The following is a 15,960-nucleotide window of genomic DNA, read 5'->3' as shown; positions in this document are numbered from 1 at the left end:
GCTAGCTTTGAGCAAAAAGATTCCAGGGACAATGCTCAGGCTGTGAGTTCAAGCCCCAGGACTTGCAAAAAAACAAAACAAAACAAAACAAAAACATATATTTGTTTATAGTTCTTAAGTAGAAAGATAAACCAAAGCCACAGCGCCACTTCTGGCTTTTTCTATATATGTGGTGCTGAGGAATTGAACCCAGGGCTTCATGTATAGGAGGTGAGCACTTTACCTCTGGGCCATATTCCGAGCCCCATAAATGTATGTGTTGTGTATGCCTCTTTTTCCTATGCAAAAATGTAGTGTGATCATATTTGCAAAGCAGTGTTGGGGCTAGTCTGCCTGATTCTGAAGAGACAACGCATCATAGTTTTCAGATCTCAGGAAAGAATGAAGTCCAGATGGGTCAAGGCCACGTTCAAAGCCATAGGGACAACAGAAAATAATGCAGAGGAAAAGGACATCCCAGCATCAGCCGTTCCGACCCGTGCATCTGTGTCCCGGCCAGGACGCTTTCTCCAGCAGGGCTTTTCCAATACTACCTGTTGATGATGGCCACGTGACTTGCTTCCTGTCTTGTCGGATGCGTGGCCCTGAGCATAGTCTTCTCAGATATTTGAGTCTTTCTTTTCGACCCAGACATGGGGGGTGGGGATGGAACGTTGTAAATGGGATCAGAACATCAAGCCTGCATCAGTGTCATCTTCTAAAGGGCCACAGGAAGCCTAGCTCCCATCCTACAACTGTAGCACATCCGAAAGTGAGGGGCGGTCAGTGGGAAAGACAAGCAAATGATCCTAGGGACTCAGGGTGATCTGGGTGCCTTGTAACAGGAGCCGAAAAAAGGGACAGATCTTCCCAGGAAAGGAGGCTTGGAAGGTGTAAATGTGACTGTTGTTGGTGGCGTCATAGAAGGTGACCTTCCCCTCATTGTGATCCACAAGGACACCCACTTTCCTTGGACGGACTGGCAGATCCACCCGGGTGCCATGCTCGGCGAGCGCTTGGCACGTAGGGCCGAAGATGCGCAGCGCCCAGAAGCCAGACAAAGGTTCCATTCGCAAGTGGCCCTTCCGAGGCACGGGTTCCGAGGCCACGCCCACCAAGGAGGCTCCGCCTTCGGGCCCTTGGAGCTCCGCCTCCCAGGCCTGGCGGCCCGAGGTAAAACCTGGTAAACCCAGAACGCAGCAGAAAGGATGGAAGCGCTCGGGATTCGTGGGCTCAGTTGAATCACTCTGGTAGCCGCGGTGTAGCATTGCTGTCTTTAGATCTGGAGAAAGGATGAGATCTGGGTGGGCCGTGGCTGCGTCCAGGGTCACAGCAGCTGTGGGGAGATGAGGGGAAAGAGCGACAGCTTGACATCAAGCTATCCTGATCCTTATTTTCCATCTCCAGTTGGAGGGAGACTCAGACATACCGCAAATCCCCAGAGAAGTTCGAGGCCCTGTCACCTCCTTAAAATTAATCTCAAATCTCACAATATTCTGTTTTGTGGATGCACCAGGGAGCACCCCACTTAATCACGGTGGTATCATTTCAAAGATGAAATCATCTTTTCCCTGTTTACAAGGGTTGGTGCTGATTTGAGAAACAAGGCTCTGACTTGCTGAGCTGAAGTAATTTTCTAAACACAAGAATGAGGGGTGAAATACAGAAGGAGGAATATTCAAGAATCTCCCACCTCATCTTCCCATTTTTTTTATTAGGATCTAGACAGGGAGTCACATTTGATTAAGGTTGAAATTCTTTCAGGTCATCTCCTACAAGGCTGTCTGGGCACCAGATGTAGGAATGTGGACCTCGTTTTATCTCCTGATTTGTTATCTAATCTCAATACTTTCTGCAATACTAGTTTTTCTTTGATGGATGTGGGAGTTTGGAAGAGATAAGAGGAGGGGATATAGGAATGTGGAGACCTGTCACAGTGGTCTGGTTCATGGGGATGGATAAGAGACGGCTGCTTGGGTAAACAGTTGTTTAAAAAGTGAAGTTGATGCTGGGCCAGGCGCTGGTGGCTCACACCTGTAGTCCTAGCCACTCAGGAGACTGAGATCTGAAGATCGCAGTTCATAGCCAGCCCGGGCAGTAAAGACCCTGAGACTCTTATCTCCAATTAACCACCAGAAAACCAGAAGTGGCACTGTGGCTCAAGTGATAGAGTGCTAGCCTTGAGCTGAAGAGCTCAGGGACAGCACCCAGGCCCAGAGTTCAAGCACCACAACCAATTAAAAAAGAAAAAGTGGAGTTGAACTGGGAGAGAGTGAGGGAAGGAGTGACGTCTAAAACAAATATACTCATTACCTAACTTATGTAACTCTGACCCCTCTGTACATCACCTTTATAATAACAATACAAATATTTTTAAAATGGAGTTGATCCTGGGCACAGGTGGCTCACACCTGTCATACTAGCTACTCAGGAGGCTGAGATCTGAGGATGTAGGTTCAAAGCCAGTCCTGGCAAGAAGGTCCATGAGACTCTTAGCCACCAAAAGACTGGAAGTGGAATGGAGCTGTGGCTAAAGTGGTAGAGCACTAGCCTTGAGAGAAAAAGCTAAAGGACAGTCCTGATGCCCTGAGTTCAAGCCCAAGTAACTGACACTAATAAAAGGGAGTGGGAGGCCAGCTGGGTAAGGGAAACCAGAGGGGGACAGTTGTAGAGGTAGATTTTATCCACGAGGGGGAGCCCTAGCCAAAGTGACAAGAAGAAGCCAAAAGACAGGCGCGCCAAAGGCCAGGGGTTGTCCTTTCCCTTAGACTTTGCTCAACTACACCTTTATTCCTGCACCAGTACCATCCCATCTCCATGATCAGTATCTCCGGCCCCTCCCCGAGGCCCCACTCACTTGACCCAACTCTGCTTAACCTAGGACACTGGACATCTCCAGTCACTCACTCAAGTCTGAGCGTGGGTCTCCAATCTGCACCAAGGGAAAGTTCCCGGTGTCCTCAGAGTTGATTCGGTCTCGAGGAACCTCAACGTAAGAAGCCCTGCTTCGTGCTCGGAGCAATGCTGAAGGGACCACTGTCCCAGCAAGGGAGCCCCCAGGGAGGGAGGGTGTGCGCCACGATGCAGTTGAGGAGTTTAGTTGTTCATTGTGTCAAGGGAAAAGGAAAAGAGAAATGAGATCAGTGGGAGGAGCCAACGAGAAACCCCCATCCTCCAGCTCACAGTGCTATTGGGACTGAGGCCAACCACCATGCCCGGGTGTCTCCTGGGGGAAGCATACTCGGTAAGGAGAGGGGATGGACGAGATGCCATCTCTGGCACCTGAACTCTTCAAGATCTACAGGCCCCACAGTCCCCCTCCCACAATCTCTTTAAATGTAGTCTCTTTAAATCCTCCTCTTTTCTCCTCCCTTCTTCCTCTCCATCCTGACTGGCTGAGGAGGGTGAAGGGGACTTGGATGTGAGGAAGTTCTTCCTGCAGTCAAATCTCTACCTTCCCCAGTACATTCCTGACTGCTCTGAATAGAGCATTTGTCACACTGAGGTCCCCCATGAGAAGACTACAGCGTGCAGGGCGGGACTCCTACCTGGGGAGGGCAAGCCCAGATTGTTTTTCTCTGACAGGCTCCCTAGGAATTGGAGAGAGAAAAAAAAATTGTTACCAGAAAGTTGCCAAGTAAAAACAAACAGCCAGCCGGGTACCAGTGGCGCCTGGCACATGTGAAGCTCATGGGTTTGATTGTCAGCACCATAAAACCAAACAGCAGCTGGGTGCCAGTAGCTCACACCTGTAATACTAGCTACTCAGGAGGCTGAGATCTGAGGATCACAGTTCAAAGCCAGCCTGGGCAGGAAAGTCCATGAGACTCCTATTTCCAATTAACCACCAGACAACTGGAAATAAAGCTGTGGCTCACAGAGGTAGAGCCCTAGCCTTGAGCTGAAAAGCCCAGGGGACAGTACCCAGGTCCCAAGATCAAGCCTCACAACCAACCAAATAATAGATAAATAAAATATAAACATGTTCTCTGCTGACTGGCTTGCTCTGCACCCATAAGGGGACCTCCTGTTCCTATAGAAAGAGAATCCTACCCTTTGCATTCCCACTTCCCCAACAACAAGAAGCAGCCATCACTAGTGGCAAGAGAGCTCGCCTCGTATACATGAAGCCCTGGGTTTGATTCTCTAGCACCACATATCTAGAAAACAGCCAGAAGAGGCGCTGTGGCTCAAGTGGCAGAGTGCTAGCCTTGAGCAAAAAGGAAGCCAGGGACAGTGCTCAGGCCCTGAGTCCACGCCCCAGGACTGGCCAAAAAAAAAAAAAAAAAAAGAAGAAGCAGCCATCAGTCCCCACTTACAGCTCTTCTTGTCCCTTTCATCCATGCCTTTGAGGAATCTGGCTTCATCTTTCTTCTTTTCAGTCTGCAGGTTTTCTAGGGGTAGAGAACAGAAGGAAATGGAGAGCATTCAGACAGAAGGAAGGCTATTTTGAGCATAAACTGGAAAACTTATCTAAAAAAAAATAGCTAGAACCAAAAAAGGATGGGAGTATAGTTCAAGGGGTATAAATTCAAAAACTTGAAATTCACCCATGAAATGTATGTCTGGTCTCAGTGGCTAACACCTGTAGTCCTAGCTACCCCAGAAGCTAAAGTGGGAATACCATTTAAACCCACCATGGATTAGGAATGTGCATTAGTGGTAGAGTGCTTGCCTAGCATGCATAAAGTCCTGGGTTCCATTCCTCAGTACCACATACACAGAAAAAGTGGGAAATGGCACTGTGGCTCAAGTGGTAGGGTGCTGGCCTTGAGCAAAAGAAGCTCAAGGACAGTGCCCAGGCCCTGAGTTCAAGCTCCAGGACTGGCCAAAAAAAAAAAAAAAAAGTCCACCATATCAAGACCAGACTGGGCAACATAGTGAGATACCACTGAAAAAAAGTATTGCTTATATTTTACATTCCATTTTCATACTAAGTCTTGTGGAATCTTCAAATACTGAAAGAGAACTGTGACTCCGTGTTTCACAACACACATGGTTAGCAGCTACAAATTAGGCAGTGTACATCTGGCCCTTTGCACACCACCCAGCAGACTGACCAACCAACCAGACCCCAGAAATGCCACGAGAAAGAGGTGCATTGAGCTGGCTGTGGAGCTAGCCACTCAGGAGCAGGGTGCTGTAAGGGGGGGGCAGGGTCTAGTGCTTGGAGGGCAATCTCAGTCTTCTCTCCATGAGAGAGGGCTTAAGGGGAAGAGGAACAAAGCTCCTGTAGCAGAGGCTGGCTCCCCTTCCAACCCAGAACAGACAGGGAGGGCCTGCCCAGGGCACTTCCGCCACTGACAGGCAGGGGCCAGAGACGACTCCGGGCAGTGAGAGGCTGGACCCAGAAGTGGGGACCATGATTCCTTCCTGGCCTGAATTTCTTGTAAGGGTGCTGGACTCAGTTCTTTGTGGCCCCTATGCCAACCTTGGCTGGAGGAGGGCACAGAGAAGCCCCGGGGTAGGTGGAGGGAAAATGGTGGGCAACTCCCCTGAGTGCTAATAGCTCAGCTATGGGGAAGAGCCAGGAGACACCATGACCTTCACGTGAGAGGCCTGCAGAAGGACAGCCAGAAGAAACTGTCTGGGAACACTGCAATGCCCTTTGGGGCCCTTAATACACGTTGAAGTTCAGGCATTCCCAAGTCCACTCCTGAGTTTCCACACCCAGCCGTCCTCCATGGGGAGCAGTGAGCTTCTGCGGAGGGAACCATGGAGATTGAACCCATGGTAGAAGCAGACTCCTTGTCACCTCTCCATTCCCTCATTCCCTGGGCCCGGTGGGAATTGGAGGACTGGTGGGGAGGAGGGGATATATGGGTATGGCAGACAGATGGACATGTACATAGGGAGATAGAAACAGAGAAAGACATAGAGAAACACACACACACAAGAGGAGACAACACAGCACATCTACCTCCCCCTTCCCCAAATCTACAGGGAGTTCCTACCCTAAAACTCGACCCAACAACTAAATGTGTTAGACCTGAGTGTGTGTCGAGTTGCTGGTTTGATCACAGCAATGGGTGTGGAGCATTGTGCAATGCAGAGCAGCGACTGCCAGAAAGCAACGATCCAAATGCTGTTCTGCTTGCATGTGCTGAGGGGGAGTCCTGGAGGAAGGGGTCCACTCTGGTCACTGTCTTAGTCTTCCTTCTCCCCCAGGATCTCTCCTAGGATCTTTCTAGAAAGAGGACTCCATTCAGTTCTCTTCTCTCCTGGCTTAACACACCCTACATGGTAAAAAGAAGTCCTCACAGGCAGGCACTGGGGGCTCACGCCTGTAATCCTAGCTACTCAGGAGGCTGAGATCTGAGGATCGCAGTTCAGAGCTACCCTGTGCAGGAAAGTCCGTGAGACTTAATCTCTAATAAACTACTCAGAAAAGGTTCTGCGGCTCAAGTGGTAGAGCACTAGCATTGATCAAAAGAAGTTCAGCACCCAGGCCCTGAGTTCAAGTCCCAGGACACACACACACACACACACACACACACACACACACACACACACATCCTCACACATGCCAGCCCTGCTTCCCAACTGCAAACCCAGACAAGTTTGAAAAAGTATCTGACAATATCTATAGCCCCGTCTTTGTGGCTGTGATCTGATTAGTTTCTATTTCCTGAAAAGAAAAAAGTATTTCCTTCAAACATCATCTGCTTTCAATGTATTTTTCTCTCCTTCTGTAGCCCCTTGACAGACATTACACACCCCCTGCCTCAGTGTCCCCCAAAAGCAGCACTGCCTCTTGTGTGTCCGCCAGACAACGCCACACAATTGCTGACAGCCACTGCACTAGGGGAGGGAGCCCTCTTGAGGAGGAAAAGGGAACTTCAGGTCCCCTCAATGGTTATTATAAGGAAAGGCAGAAGGGACTGGAAATGTGGCTTAGTGGTAAAGTGCTTGGCCAGCATGCTTAAAGCCCTGGGTTCAAGTCCTCAGTACCACATAAACAGAAAAATCCAGAAGTAGTGCTGTGTTTCAAGTGGTAGAGTGCTAGCCTTGAGCAAAAAGAAGCTCAGGGACAGTGCTCAGGCCCTGAGTTCAAGCCCCAGGATTGGCAAAAAAGAAAAGGCAGAAGACAGAGCAAAAGGAAAGCAGAGAGATGCTAGACAATGTGGCACTTGAAGGGCCCAGTGATGACTGCTGGCACTCACGAGTTACAGGCCCCCTTCGGGGGGATGATGGGGACAGAATCCTCCAGAGAAGTAGGGGAATCGAGGTGCTGGCTACTTTTTCCTTACCTTTGAATTTTCTTAAGTTCTCTGTGATGGCGTTGTGACTGGATTTTGCTTCGTTGAGTTTTTTCTCCAGCCCCTCAGGAACTGAGGTTGGGTTGAGAAATTGAAATACCTCGCTCCTATAAATACATAGCTGAGCTGGGTGGTTAGATCATAGGAAGGAAGGGGCGGGAGGACCGATCACAGAGATGCGCAGGGATGGAAGAGTGCTTGGGGAAGGATGCTGCAAGTCAGGGGGTGGTGAGCTGAGAGAGAGGAGACCAGGGCTAGGGTGCTGGAGCTGGAGTGAGGTGGAGCAGGAGGAGATTCGGAAATGAACTTGGTATGTGACTGAGGAGAAGGGAAAGAGGGGGGCAAAGAGATTGAGCCAGGGTGCTAGGCCCCACCAAGTTGAGTGAGGAACATGTAGGAGGTGCCAGGAAATAGACTTTGTGCTAAAAAGCCAGGAAGCCAGAGAACACAGCTCTCTTTACCCACCAACCCCTATGCCCAAGCACCCACCTGCAGCCTCAACAGTTGGCTGCAGAGTGTGTGAGTATTCGGGGCAGAGGAGGTGGAGGTGTTTGGGTTTCTGTTGAGTGCCCTGAGCATGAGTGACTCAGTAAGCACTAGGCACCGTGTGTTCCAGCATACCTGGACAGGAGAGTTTTGATGTCCTGCAAGAGAAACAGACAGCACAGGCTCAGCGTTTGAATAAAGCATGGGAACCAAGGATGAAGTGCAGATGCCCCTGGAAGTGGAGTATGAACATCTCAGATTCCTCTCTCTCTCTCTCTCTCTTCACCCACCACTTGGAGGACTGCTCCAAGAAGCTCTTAATAAAACAGTACACAGGACCATGATAATAGCTTAAGAAGAACCAAATAAGTGATGTTCCAAAGATGAATTTTGTTTCTGAGACTGAATCAGGAGCCTTGCAAGCTAGGTCAGAGAAATGCAATGACTTTGCCTGACTTACTTCCTCCCCTCCCTCCCTCCCTCCCTCCTTCCCTCCTTCCCTCCCTCCCTCCCTCCCTCCCTTTCTTTCTTTCCTGTGGTGATACTGGTGCTTGAACTCAGAGCCTCACACATACTAGGCTGATACTTTACCATTTGAGCCATACCTCCAGCCCCACTGTTTGCTGATTAAGTTGTTAAGTCTCAAAGAATGTTCTGCCCTGGGCTGGCTTCAAATCATGATTCTCTAGATCTCTCAGCTTTCTGAGTAGCTAGAACTATACACATGAATCAATGGCTTTATCTGTGTCTTTTTCATCTTTTCATTGTGGCCACTAAAAAAAAAAAATCTGAACCACACATGTGACTGAAATGTATTTCTACATGGCATATGTGGTTCAGATTATATCTGAAGATGTCACATGTGGCTCACATATTTTTACATCACTCATGTGACCCTCATTATAATTCTAACTTTTATGTGGGGCTCATATCTTCTTGTGGGTTTTTTTTTGTGCCAGTCCTGGGATTTGAACTCAGGACCTGGGCGCTGTCCCTGAGCTTCTTTTTGCTCAAGGCTAGCATTCTACCACTTGAACCGCATTCCCAGCCCCCAGAGCTCATACCTTTTTGTTGGATAGTGGCTAGACTAGAGGTGGGGTGGGGCAGTCTTGGGCCATCTGTCAGTCCATGCTGTCCCAAGAAACTCACCTTCAACAGCTGTCTGGGCTGCATTTGCCGCTTGGCTGTCAGGGATTCAATGAGCTTCTTGAGCGAGTTCAGCTGCGCCTCCGTGGAAATGGAATAGAACTTCTTTCCCTTGGCTCCTTCCATCTCCAGCCAACGAAGCCTGGCCAGGAGGAAATTCTCTTCCTTGGCTAGGACCTGCCGCAGGTGTTGGAAATGCTGCTCAACCCTTTGCTTCTCAAGCCGTACCTGGGTCTGGCACAAGAGGAAGGTAGTAGAGATGAGAGGTGGCAGCCTCACAGGTCCTCCCAGCTGCCTCTTCAAGTTGGGAGTGTGTCAACCTAGGCAGGAGAGGGGAGCACCAACTCCGAAAGCATTTCCTGTGTTCTCAGGTTTAGATTAAATTATGTTTTGTCATTTACCTTCAAGGACCTGAGTGTCTAAAACTCACATCTCCTGAAGCTTTTTGGTTTATTTACCATCTGCTCCTAGGTAGATTTTTTCCCCCCTTGGACATGCCAAACACAAAACAAAACAAGTGAAAGTGGAGGGTGGCGTTTCTAAAGGGAGAATCAGACTCTCCAAGGAAGGGAAGGGCAGAGCGTGGTGCACTCCGTGTGTGTGTGTGTGTGTGTGTGTGTGTGTGTGTGTGTGTGTGTATTGGTACTATGCACTCAGGGCCTTTTCTTGTGTAGCTTTTTCACTGAAGGCTTAGTGAGTGCTCTTCACTCGAGTCATAGCACCACTTTCAGCTTTTCTTTGCTGGTTAATTGGAGACGAGTCTCATAGATTTTCCTGCTTGGGTTGGCTTTGAACCATGATCCTCAGATCTCAGCCTCCCAAGTGGCATGAGCCATAGATGCCTGGCTCCAGAACTTGCTTTGAAAATCAGCATTTCCTATTCTAAGACCAATATAGGTTTCCTTCCACCACCTGGGCACGCGTGGAGATGATGAGGCAGAGTGAGGAGGTTCAGTGGCCCAGTCAGCAAGGGCCTGACGCACCCAGCCCCAGTGCCCCCATGCTGGTCCTCCCGTGCTCCCGGTGTGTCCTCCCTCCCTCACTCCACCCTGCTCTGTGCTCCATCCTTCATCACAGATGTTTTTTGGAGAGTCAGTGTAAAAAGGATTCTTGGAGCTTGGATGGCGTGGTTTCTGCTTCTGAGGACCACAAGAAAAAAACAGTTCTTTCTTACCTGGAAGACCTCATTTTTCTGTTCACCTCTCTTCTTCTCTAGTAGTATTTCCTTCTCCTTTTGCAGCAAAACTTCCATCTTTGATTGAATCTGCCGCTGGGGGCGGGGAGAGAGGGAGCCATTGGGGCAGGCTGCACCTAGAGGCTACTCTGCCTCCTAAAACCCAACCCAAGCCTCTCAGGGGAGCAAGTGATACTCTCCTGGGTAGGACGGGTGCTGAGAGATGGGAAAAGAGAAATCCAGAACTTTAGTGGTCTAAAAGAAAAGAATTGCTATTCGTGACTCATTATGTTATTCATGATTAATTCATTTGGAAGGCATTTGAGGATTAATAAAGAATTCCCACAACCTTTTCCTTGTCTGTCAACAGATAAGTTTTGTTCACCCCATTTCCTTCTTTCCTTCCTTCCTTCCTTCCTTCTTTCCTTCTTTCTCTCAGGAGCTAAGGACTAGTGTCTAGTACAAGCTTGTACTCTATGGGATGTGGCCTAGTGGCAAAAGTGCTTGCCTCCTATACATGAAGCCCTGGGTTCAATTCCTCAGCACCACATATACAGAAAATGTCCAGAAGTGGCGCTGTGGCTCAAGTGGCAGAGTGCTAGCCTTGAGCAGAAAGAAGCCAGACAGTGCTCAGGCCCTGAGTCCAAGGTCCAGGACTGGCAAAAAGAAACAACAAAAAACCAAAAACAACAACAACCAAAAAAAAAACCCTTGCACTCTAATACTAGACTACATCCCCAGTCCCCCTGTAAGATGAGGCAGAGGATAGCTCAGTGGGAGAACATTTGCATAGCATATGCCAGGACCTAGGCTTGATCCCCTGAATGCTGAGAATGGCTGGCTCAAGGTGGTAAAGTGATTCTTCAATGGTCATATTTAAATTCAAGAGTCTGAACTTGAACCCAAATCATCCGATTCAAATTTCAAATCTGGGGGCTGGGGATATAGCCTAGTGGCAAGAGTGCCACTAGGCCACTAGGCCCTAGGTTCGATTCCCCAGCACCACATATACAGAAAACGGCCAGAAGCGGCGCTGTGGCTCAAGTGGCAGAGTGCTAGCCTTGAGCGGGAAGAAGCCAGGGACAGTGCTCAGGCCCTGAGTCCAAGGCCCAGGACTGGCCAAAAAAATTTCAAATCTGGGCCATTCTCCCTTAGGCCTTGATTGCAAACAGGCAACATTTCCTGGACTCCTTGACCCCACTGTGCCTGACTGTGGACTTCTCACTTGAGTGCAAAGGGATTGAGCCACAATTCCTGTCTTTTTTTTTTTTTTGCCAATCTTGGGGCTTGAACTCAGGGCCTGAGCACTGTCCCTGGCTTCTTTTTGCTAGCACTCTGCCACTTGAGCCACAGCGCCACTCCTGGCTGTTTTCGGTATATGTGGTGCTGAGGAACTGAACCCAGGGCTTCATGTATACGAGGTAGGCACTCTGCCATTAGGCCATATCCCCAGCTGAGCCACAATTTCAAACCGAACTGTCCCCTGGAGGTAGATAACACTTCCAACCCCCCCCCCCCCCGAATCCTCCTCTGATAGAAGGCAGAAGGAGGAGGGTAGAGAAAGGGCCCCAAATACCTACCTGATATATCTGGGCAGCTTCTTCTATCAAGATGGCATTATGGGATCTGTGGTCCTTGGAATCCCGACACACCACACAGAGGAATTCCCCATCTTGCTCACAGAAGTAATGGAGCCTTTCTCCGTGCTTTGAACATTTCATTTCTTCCTCTTCTGGCTGGATCTCAGAGGGATCCATAGCTTGGATTCTCTCCACCAGATTTACCAACAGCCAGTTGGGCCTGAGTGTGCTCCTCTGCACATAATGCTGGCACAGGGGACACCTGAGAAGGTCGTCCGATGAGTTTCCAATCTGAGAGATGCATCTGAGGCAGAATGTGTGCCCACAGTGAATGGTGACCGGCTCCTGCAGGGTGTCCATGCAGATGGAGCAGATCACTTCATCCTGGAGATGGCTGGCGAGCTGCTGGCCAGCCATGACGAGCCTCCGGATGGCTTCAAATGTACAGTCCCAAAATCTGTGGTGGACGGTGGATCTAGGAAAAGAGGAGGTGGGCACCGGAGAGTCTAGCAATTAAAGGGATCTGGAAGGAAAGAAACAAAGATGGCATAGAGGGGGGAGCAAATGAATGGTAAAAAAGAAAAATTCAACTGTAGAAAATAGAATAAAAAGAGGGAAACACAGACAATCCTATCTTAGTACCTCTTGAGAGCAAATGGATATTGTGACCGACTGTATGGAAGGTGTCCTGAACTTTGGACTCACAAAGATATGTTTATAAAGCAGTTGATTGGCCCAGAAAAAGTAGAGCACCAAAGTCCACCAACAGGGACTTTTTATGAGCCTCAGGTAGGGAGTGAAGGAAGGAGGAACTAGCAGCTCTTGAAAGGCTTTTGACTCATGTGTGCATGCATATATGAGTGTGCACATGCCAATATGGCGGCTTGAACATCAGGTCTGGGCAGTGTCCCTTAAATTTTTTTTGCTCAAAGGCTTAGTACTCTGCCACTTGAGCCACAGCTCTGCTTCTGGCTTTTTGGTGGTTCATTGGAGGTAAGAGTCTTGTGGACTTCCCTGCCCAGGCTGGCTTTGAACCATGATCCTCAGATATCAGCCTCCTCCAACCTGGCTTGTTGCTCATTAATTGGAGATGGAGTCTCTTTTCTGCATTGGCTGGGGTTGAGCCTCAATCATCCAGACTTAGGATTACAGATGTGAGCCACCAGCCCCTGCAGATTATAGTGTTTGTGTTGACTGTGAACATATTCACCAGTTCCACCTCAACTCTCTCTCTAGCTCAACGCATTCACGTCTAACCCTCTCTCCTCCCTCTTGTCTCAAGAGGAGAGTGACTCCTCCCTCCCCATCCTTGGTTGTAGTTTCCACCCTCCCTCCCCCCTCTCCAGCATGGCCTTCTGTCCTCACCAAGAAGCACAATTAACTTTGTTTTGTTATTTTTGTCAAGCCTGAGGCTCGAACTCAGGGCATAGACACTGTCTCTGAGCACTCTACCACTTGCGCCACAATTGAACTCCCAACTTTTTGATGAATAATTAGAGATCAGAGTCTCAGGGACCTTCCTGCCCAGCTGGTTTTGAGACAGCTTCAGAACTCAGTCTCCTGAGCAGCTAGAATTACAGGCATGAGCCACCCGCACCTGATACGCAATTGACTTTTTCTGATCTTAAACTTAAGTCACACAGGGATACGGAGTGGTTTCATGACTGTAGCCAGAGCAATTATACATTCTGCTTTACCTAAAGTGGTCTCTGGGCTTTACCTTTCGCCTGGTTAAATGTCAATGGCACAATCTTCATTTTTTATTTTTTTTATTTTTTTGGCCAGTCCTGGGCCTTGGACTCAGGGCCTCAGCACTGTCCCCGGCTTCTTTTTGCTCAAGGCTAGCACTCTACCACTTGAGCCACAGCGCCACTTCTGGCCATTTTCTGTATATGTGGTGCTGAGGAATTAAACCCAGGGCTTCATGTATAAGAGGCAAGCACTCTTGCCACTAGGCCATATCCCCGGCCCTCTTCCTTCCTTCCTTCCTTCCTTCCTTCCTTCCTTCCTTCCTTCCTTCCTTCCTTCCTTCCTTCCTTCCTTCCTTCCTTTCTTCTTTTCTTTCTTTCTTTCTTTCTTCTCTCTCTTTCTCTTCTTTCTTTCTTTCTTTCTTTCTTTCTTTCTTTCTTTCTTTCTTTCTTTCTTTCTTTCTTTCTTTCTTTCTTTCTTTCTTGCCAGTTCTGGGGCTTGAACTCAGAGCCTGGGCACTGTCGCTGAGCTTCTTTTGCTCAACACTTACCACTTTAGCCACAACTCCACTTGTGGCTTTTTGGTTTTTTTGTAATTTATTGGAAATAAGAATCTCACAGACTTTCCTGTCCCAGCTGCTTTGAACCACAATTCTCAGATCTCAGCTTCCTGAGTAGTTAGGATGAGTAATCTAGGAGAGCAAAACACCCAGTATTCCAAAGCTGTTCTATTCTCCTAGAATTCTCTTTGGTATCCATCCATTAAACTGAGTGGATATTTGAAATGTGCAGTAGGTTCAATAGTATGAAAAAAATGCTCTGATTTGCAAGAACTGAGTTCTTAAAAGAGAAATGATATTGTGCATATTACTTCTGGAAGGTTATGACTTCCAAGCACAGAGTTTATGAAAAGTGGCATGGTAGCACATGCCTGCAATCACACCTGCTTAGGAAGGAGGGAGAGAGAATGAAGTCTTCCCTAGGCAGAAGCTCTGGAATATACCTATTAAAACAACAACAAAGAGAAACTAAATGCAAAAGAGGGCTGATGGTGTGGCTCAAATTCCTGCAAATGCTCTTTTAAAACCTAGTACCAGGGGGCTGGGAATATGGCCTAGTGGTAAAGTGCTCGTCTCGTATACATGAAGCCCTGGGTTCCATATATAGAAAAAGCTAGAAGTGCTGCTGTGGCTTAACTGGCAAAGTACTAGCCTTGAGCAAAAAGAAGCCCAGGGACAGTGCTCAGACCCTGAGTTCAAGCCCCAGGACTGGCAAAAAAACAAAACAAAACAAAGCACCTAGTACCACCAATAAAACAAAATACAAACTAAAAAAAAACAGATGAATCATACAACATAATTATGGAGATAAAATAGAACAAGGAGATGTGTGAGGGAGTAAGTGGTAAGGCTAGGGTGGTCAAAGTAGGCTGAAGAAGGTATTAAATGGGCATCAACTTGGAGATGATAATCAGCAAATATAGACCATTGTTACTGCTGGTTGGGGGAATTATGGATCATTTCTAATATACGTTTCTGTATTTTTTTCTGCCAGTCCTGGGGTTTGAGCTCAGGGCCTGGGCACTCTCTCTGAGTTTCTTTTGCTCAAGGTTAGCACTCTATCACTTGAGCCAAAAAAGAAAAGAAAAGAAAACCCCTACAGTTAGCCTCAATTTTCTACAGAATGAAGTCTGAATTCCTCCTCCAAAGGCTTTCTCCACTTCCACCTAACTTATCTTCAGTTCCTCAAGACTGTCTTTTCCAGTCAAAATGATAGTGTGTGACCTAGATTAGCCAAGAAAGGCTTGTCCGATTCAATAAAAAAAAAAGTACAGGACACTCAGTTAAATATGAATTCCAGATACATAATACATCATGTAATACCTGAGACAGAACGTTCCATGAAATTCAAGTTTAGTTGAGCCTCTTGCTGTCTGATAACCTACACAAGCAATCGTCCTTCCCTCTTGGCTGGAATAGACATAACTGTTCAACGTGAGGACAGAGAGCAGGGTAAAGTGAAGGACAACCTGCCAATCTACCCAACCATTAGAATAAGACAGTATAACTTGGGGGACTTTCTAGATCTTGGTTCATCACTTTTCTGTAGAAAGAATATGCATTTTTTTGGGGGGGTGGGAATGTAGCTCAGTGGTAGTGTAGTTGACTAGCATGTGTAAGCCCCTGAGTTCAGAAAGAAGAAAAGAAACAATGCACTTGGGGTCAAAGAACCCTAATCTAAGAGTCAGGTCAATAGGTAAATATCTAAATTTCTCCCCAGAGAAGAAAGTCTATTTTAATCATACATTTAAAATTTCTGAGACATGGATCAAGAAAAGTATAAGTATACAAGGGAATTTTACTCATCTGTTTGAATGGTATTGTACCATTTGTAAGGAAAGGAAAGATGGAAACAATTACATTAAGTGAGGTAAGCATGACCCAAATAAAGGTTCCCTCATTTGTGGGAGCTTCTTAGAATGTGCCTGTACATCTAAAGTCCCCACACTGGATGGTATGCAAGTGGATACAAATGAATTAACTAAAGGATAGTAGACTCTATGGACAGCTCAAATAGTGTAATTGCCTAGAAAGAGGAGGTCAAAGTCCAAGGAAATCAACTTGGGGAGATGGGTACCTCTAAGAGAT

At 47.7% G+C, this 15,960-nt stretch overlaps 1 protein-coding gene across 1 annotated transcript; it reads right to left on the bottom strand.

Annotated features, from left to right (window-relative positions):
- Positions 1–788: 788 nt before the first annotated feature.
- Trim31 (tripartite motif containing 31) lies at positions 789–12,041 on the bottom strand. Its single transcript, XM_048349227.1, has 8 exons — positions 11,625–12,041; positions 10,045–10,140; positions 8,874–9,104; positions 7,860–7,882; positions 7,230–7,345; positions 4,299–4,373; positions 2,887–3,015; positions 789–1,315 (listed from the first exon to the last, which is right to left on the bottom strand). Exons 1-8 carry the CDS (start codon positions 12,039–12,041, stop codon positions 789–791), a joined length of 1,614 nt encoding a protein of 537 aa, XP_048205184.1.
- Positions 12,042–15,960: the final 3,919 nt, after the last annotated feature.

Source organism: Perognathus longimembris, chromosome 6, assembly GCF_023159225.1.
Source record: "Perognathus longimembris pacificus isolate PPM17 chromosome 6, ASM2315922v1, whole genome shotgun sequence".
NCBI classification, from domain to species: domain Eukaryota; kingdom Metazoa; phylum Chordata; class Mammalia; order Rodentia; family Heteromyidae; genus Perognathus; species Perognathus longimembris.
Note: the sequence above shows the minus strand (reverse complement) of the source record. Positions and strands in the feature narration are given on the sequence as shown.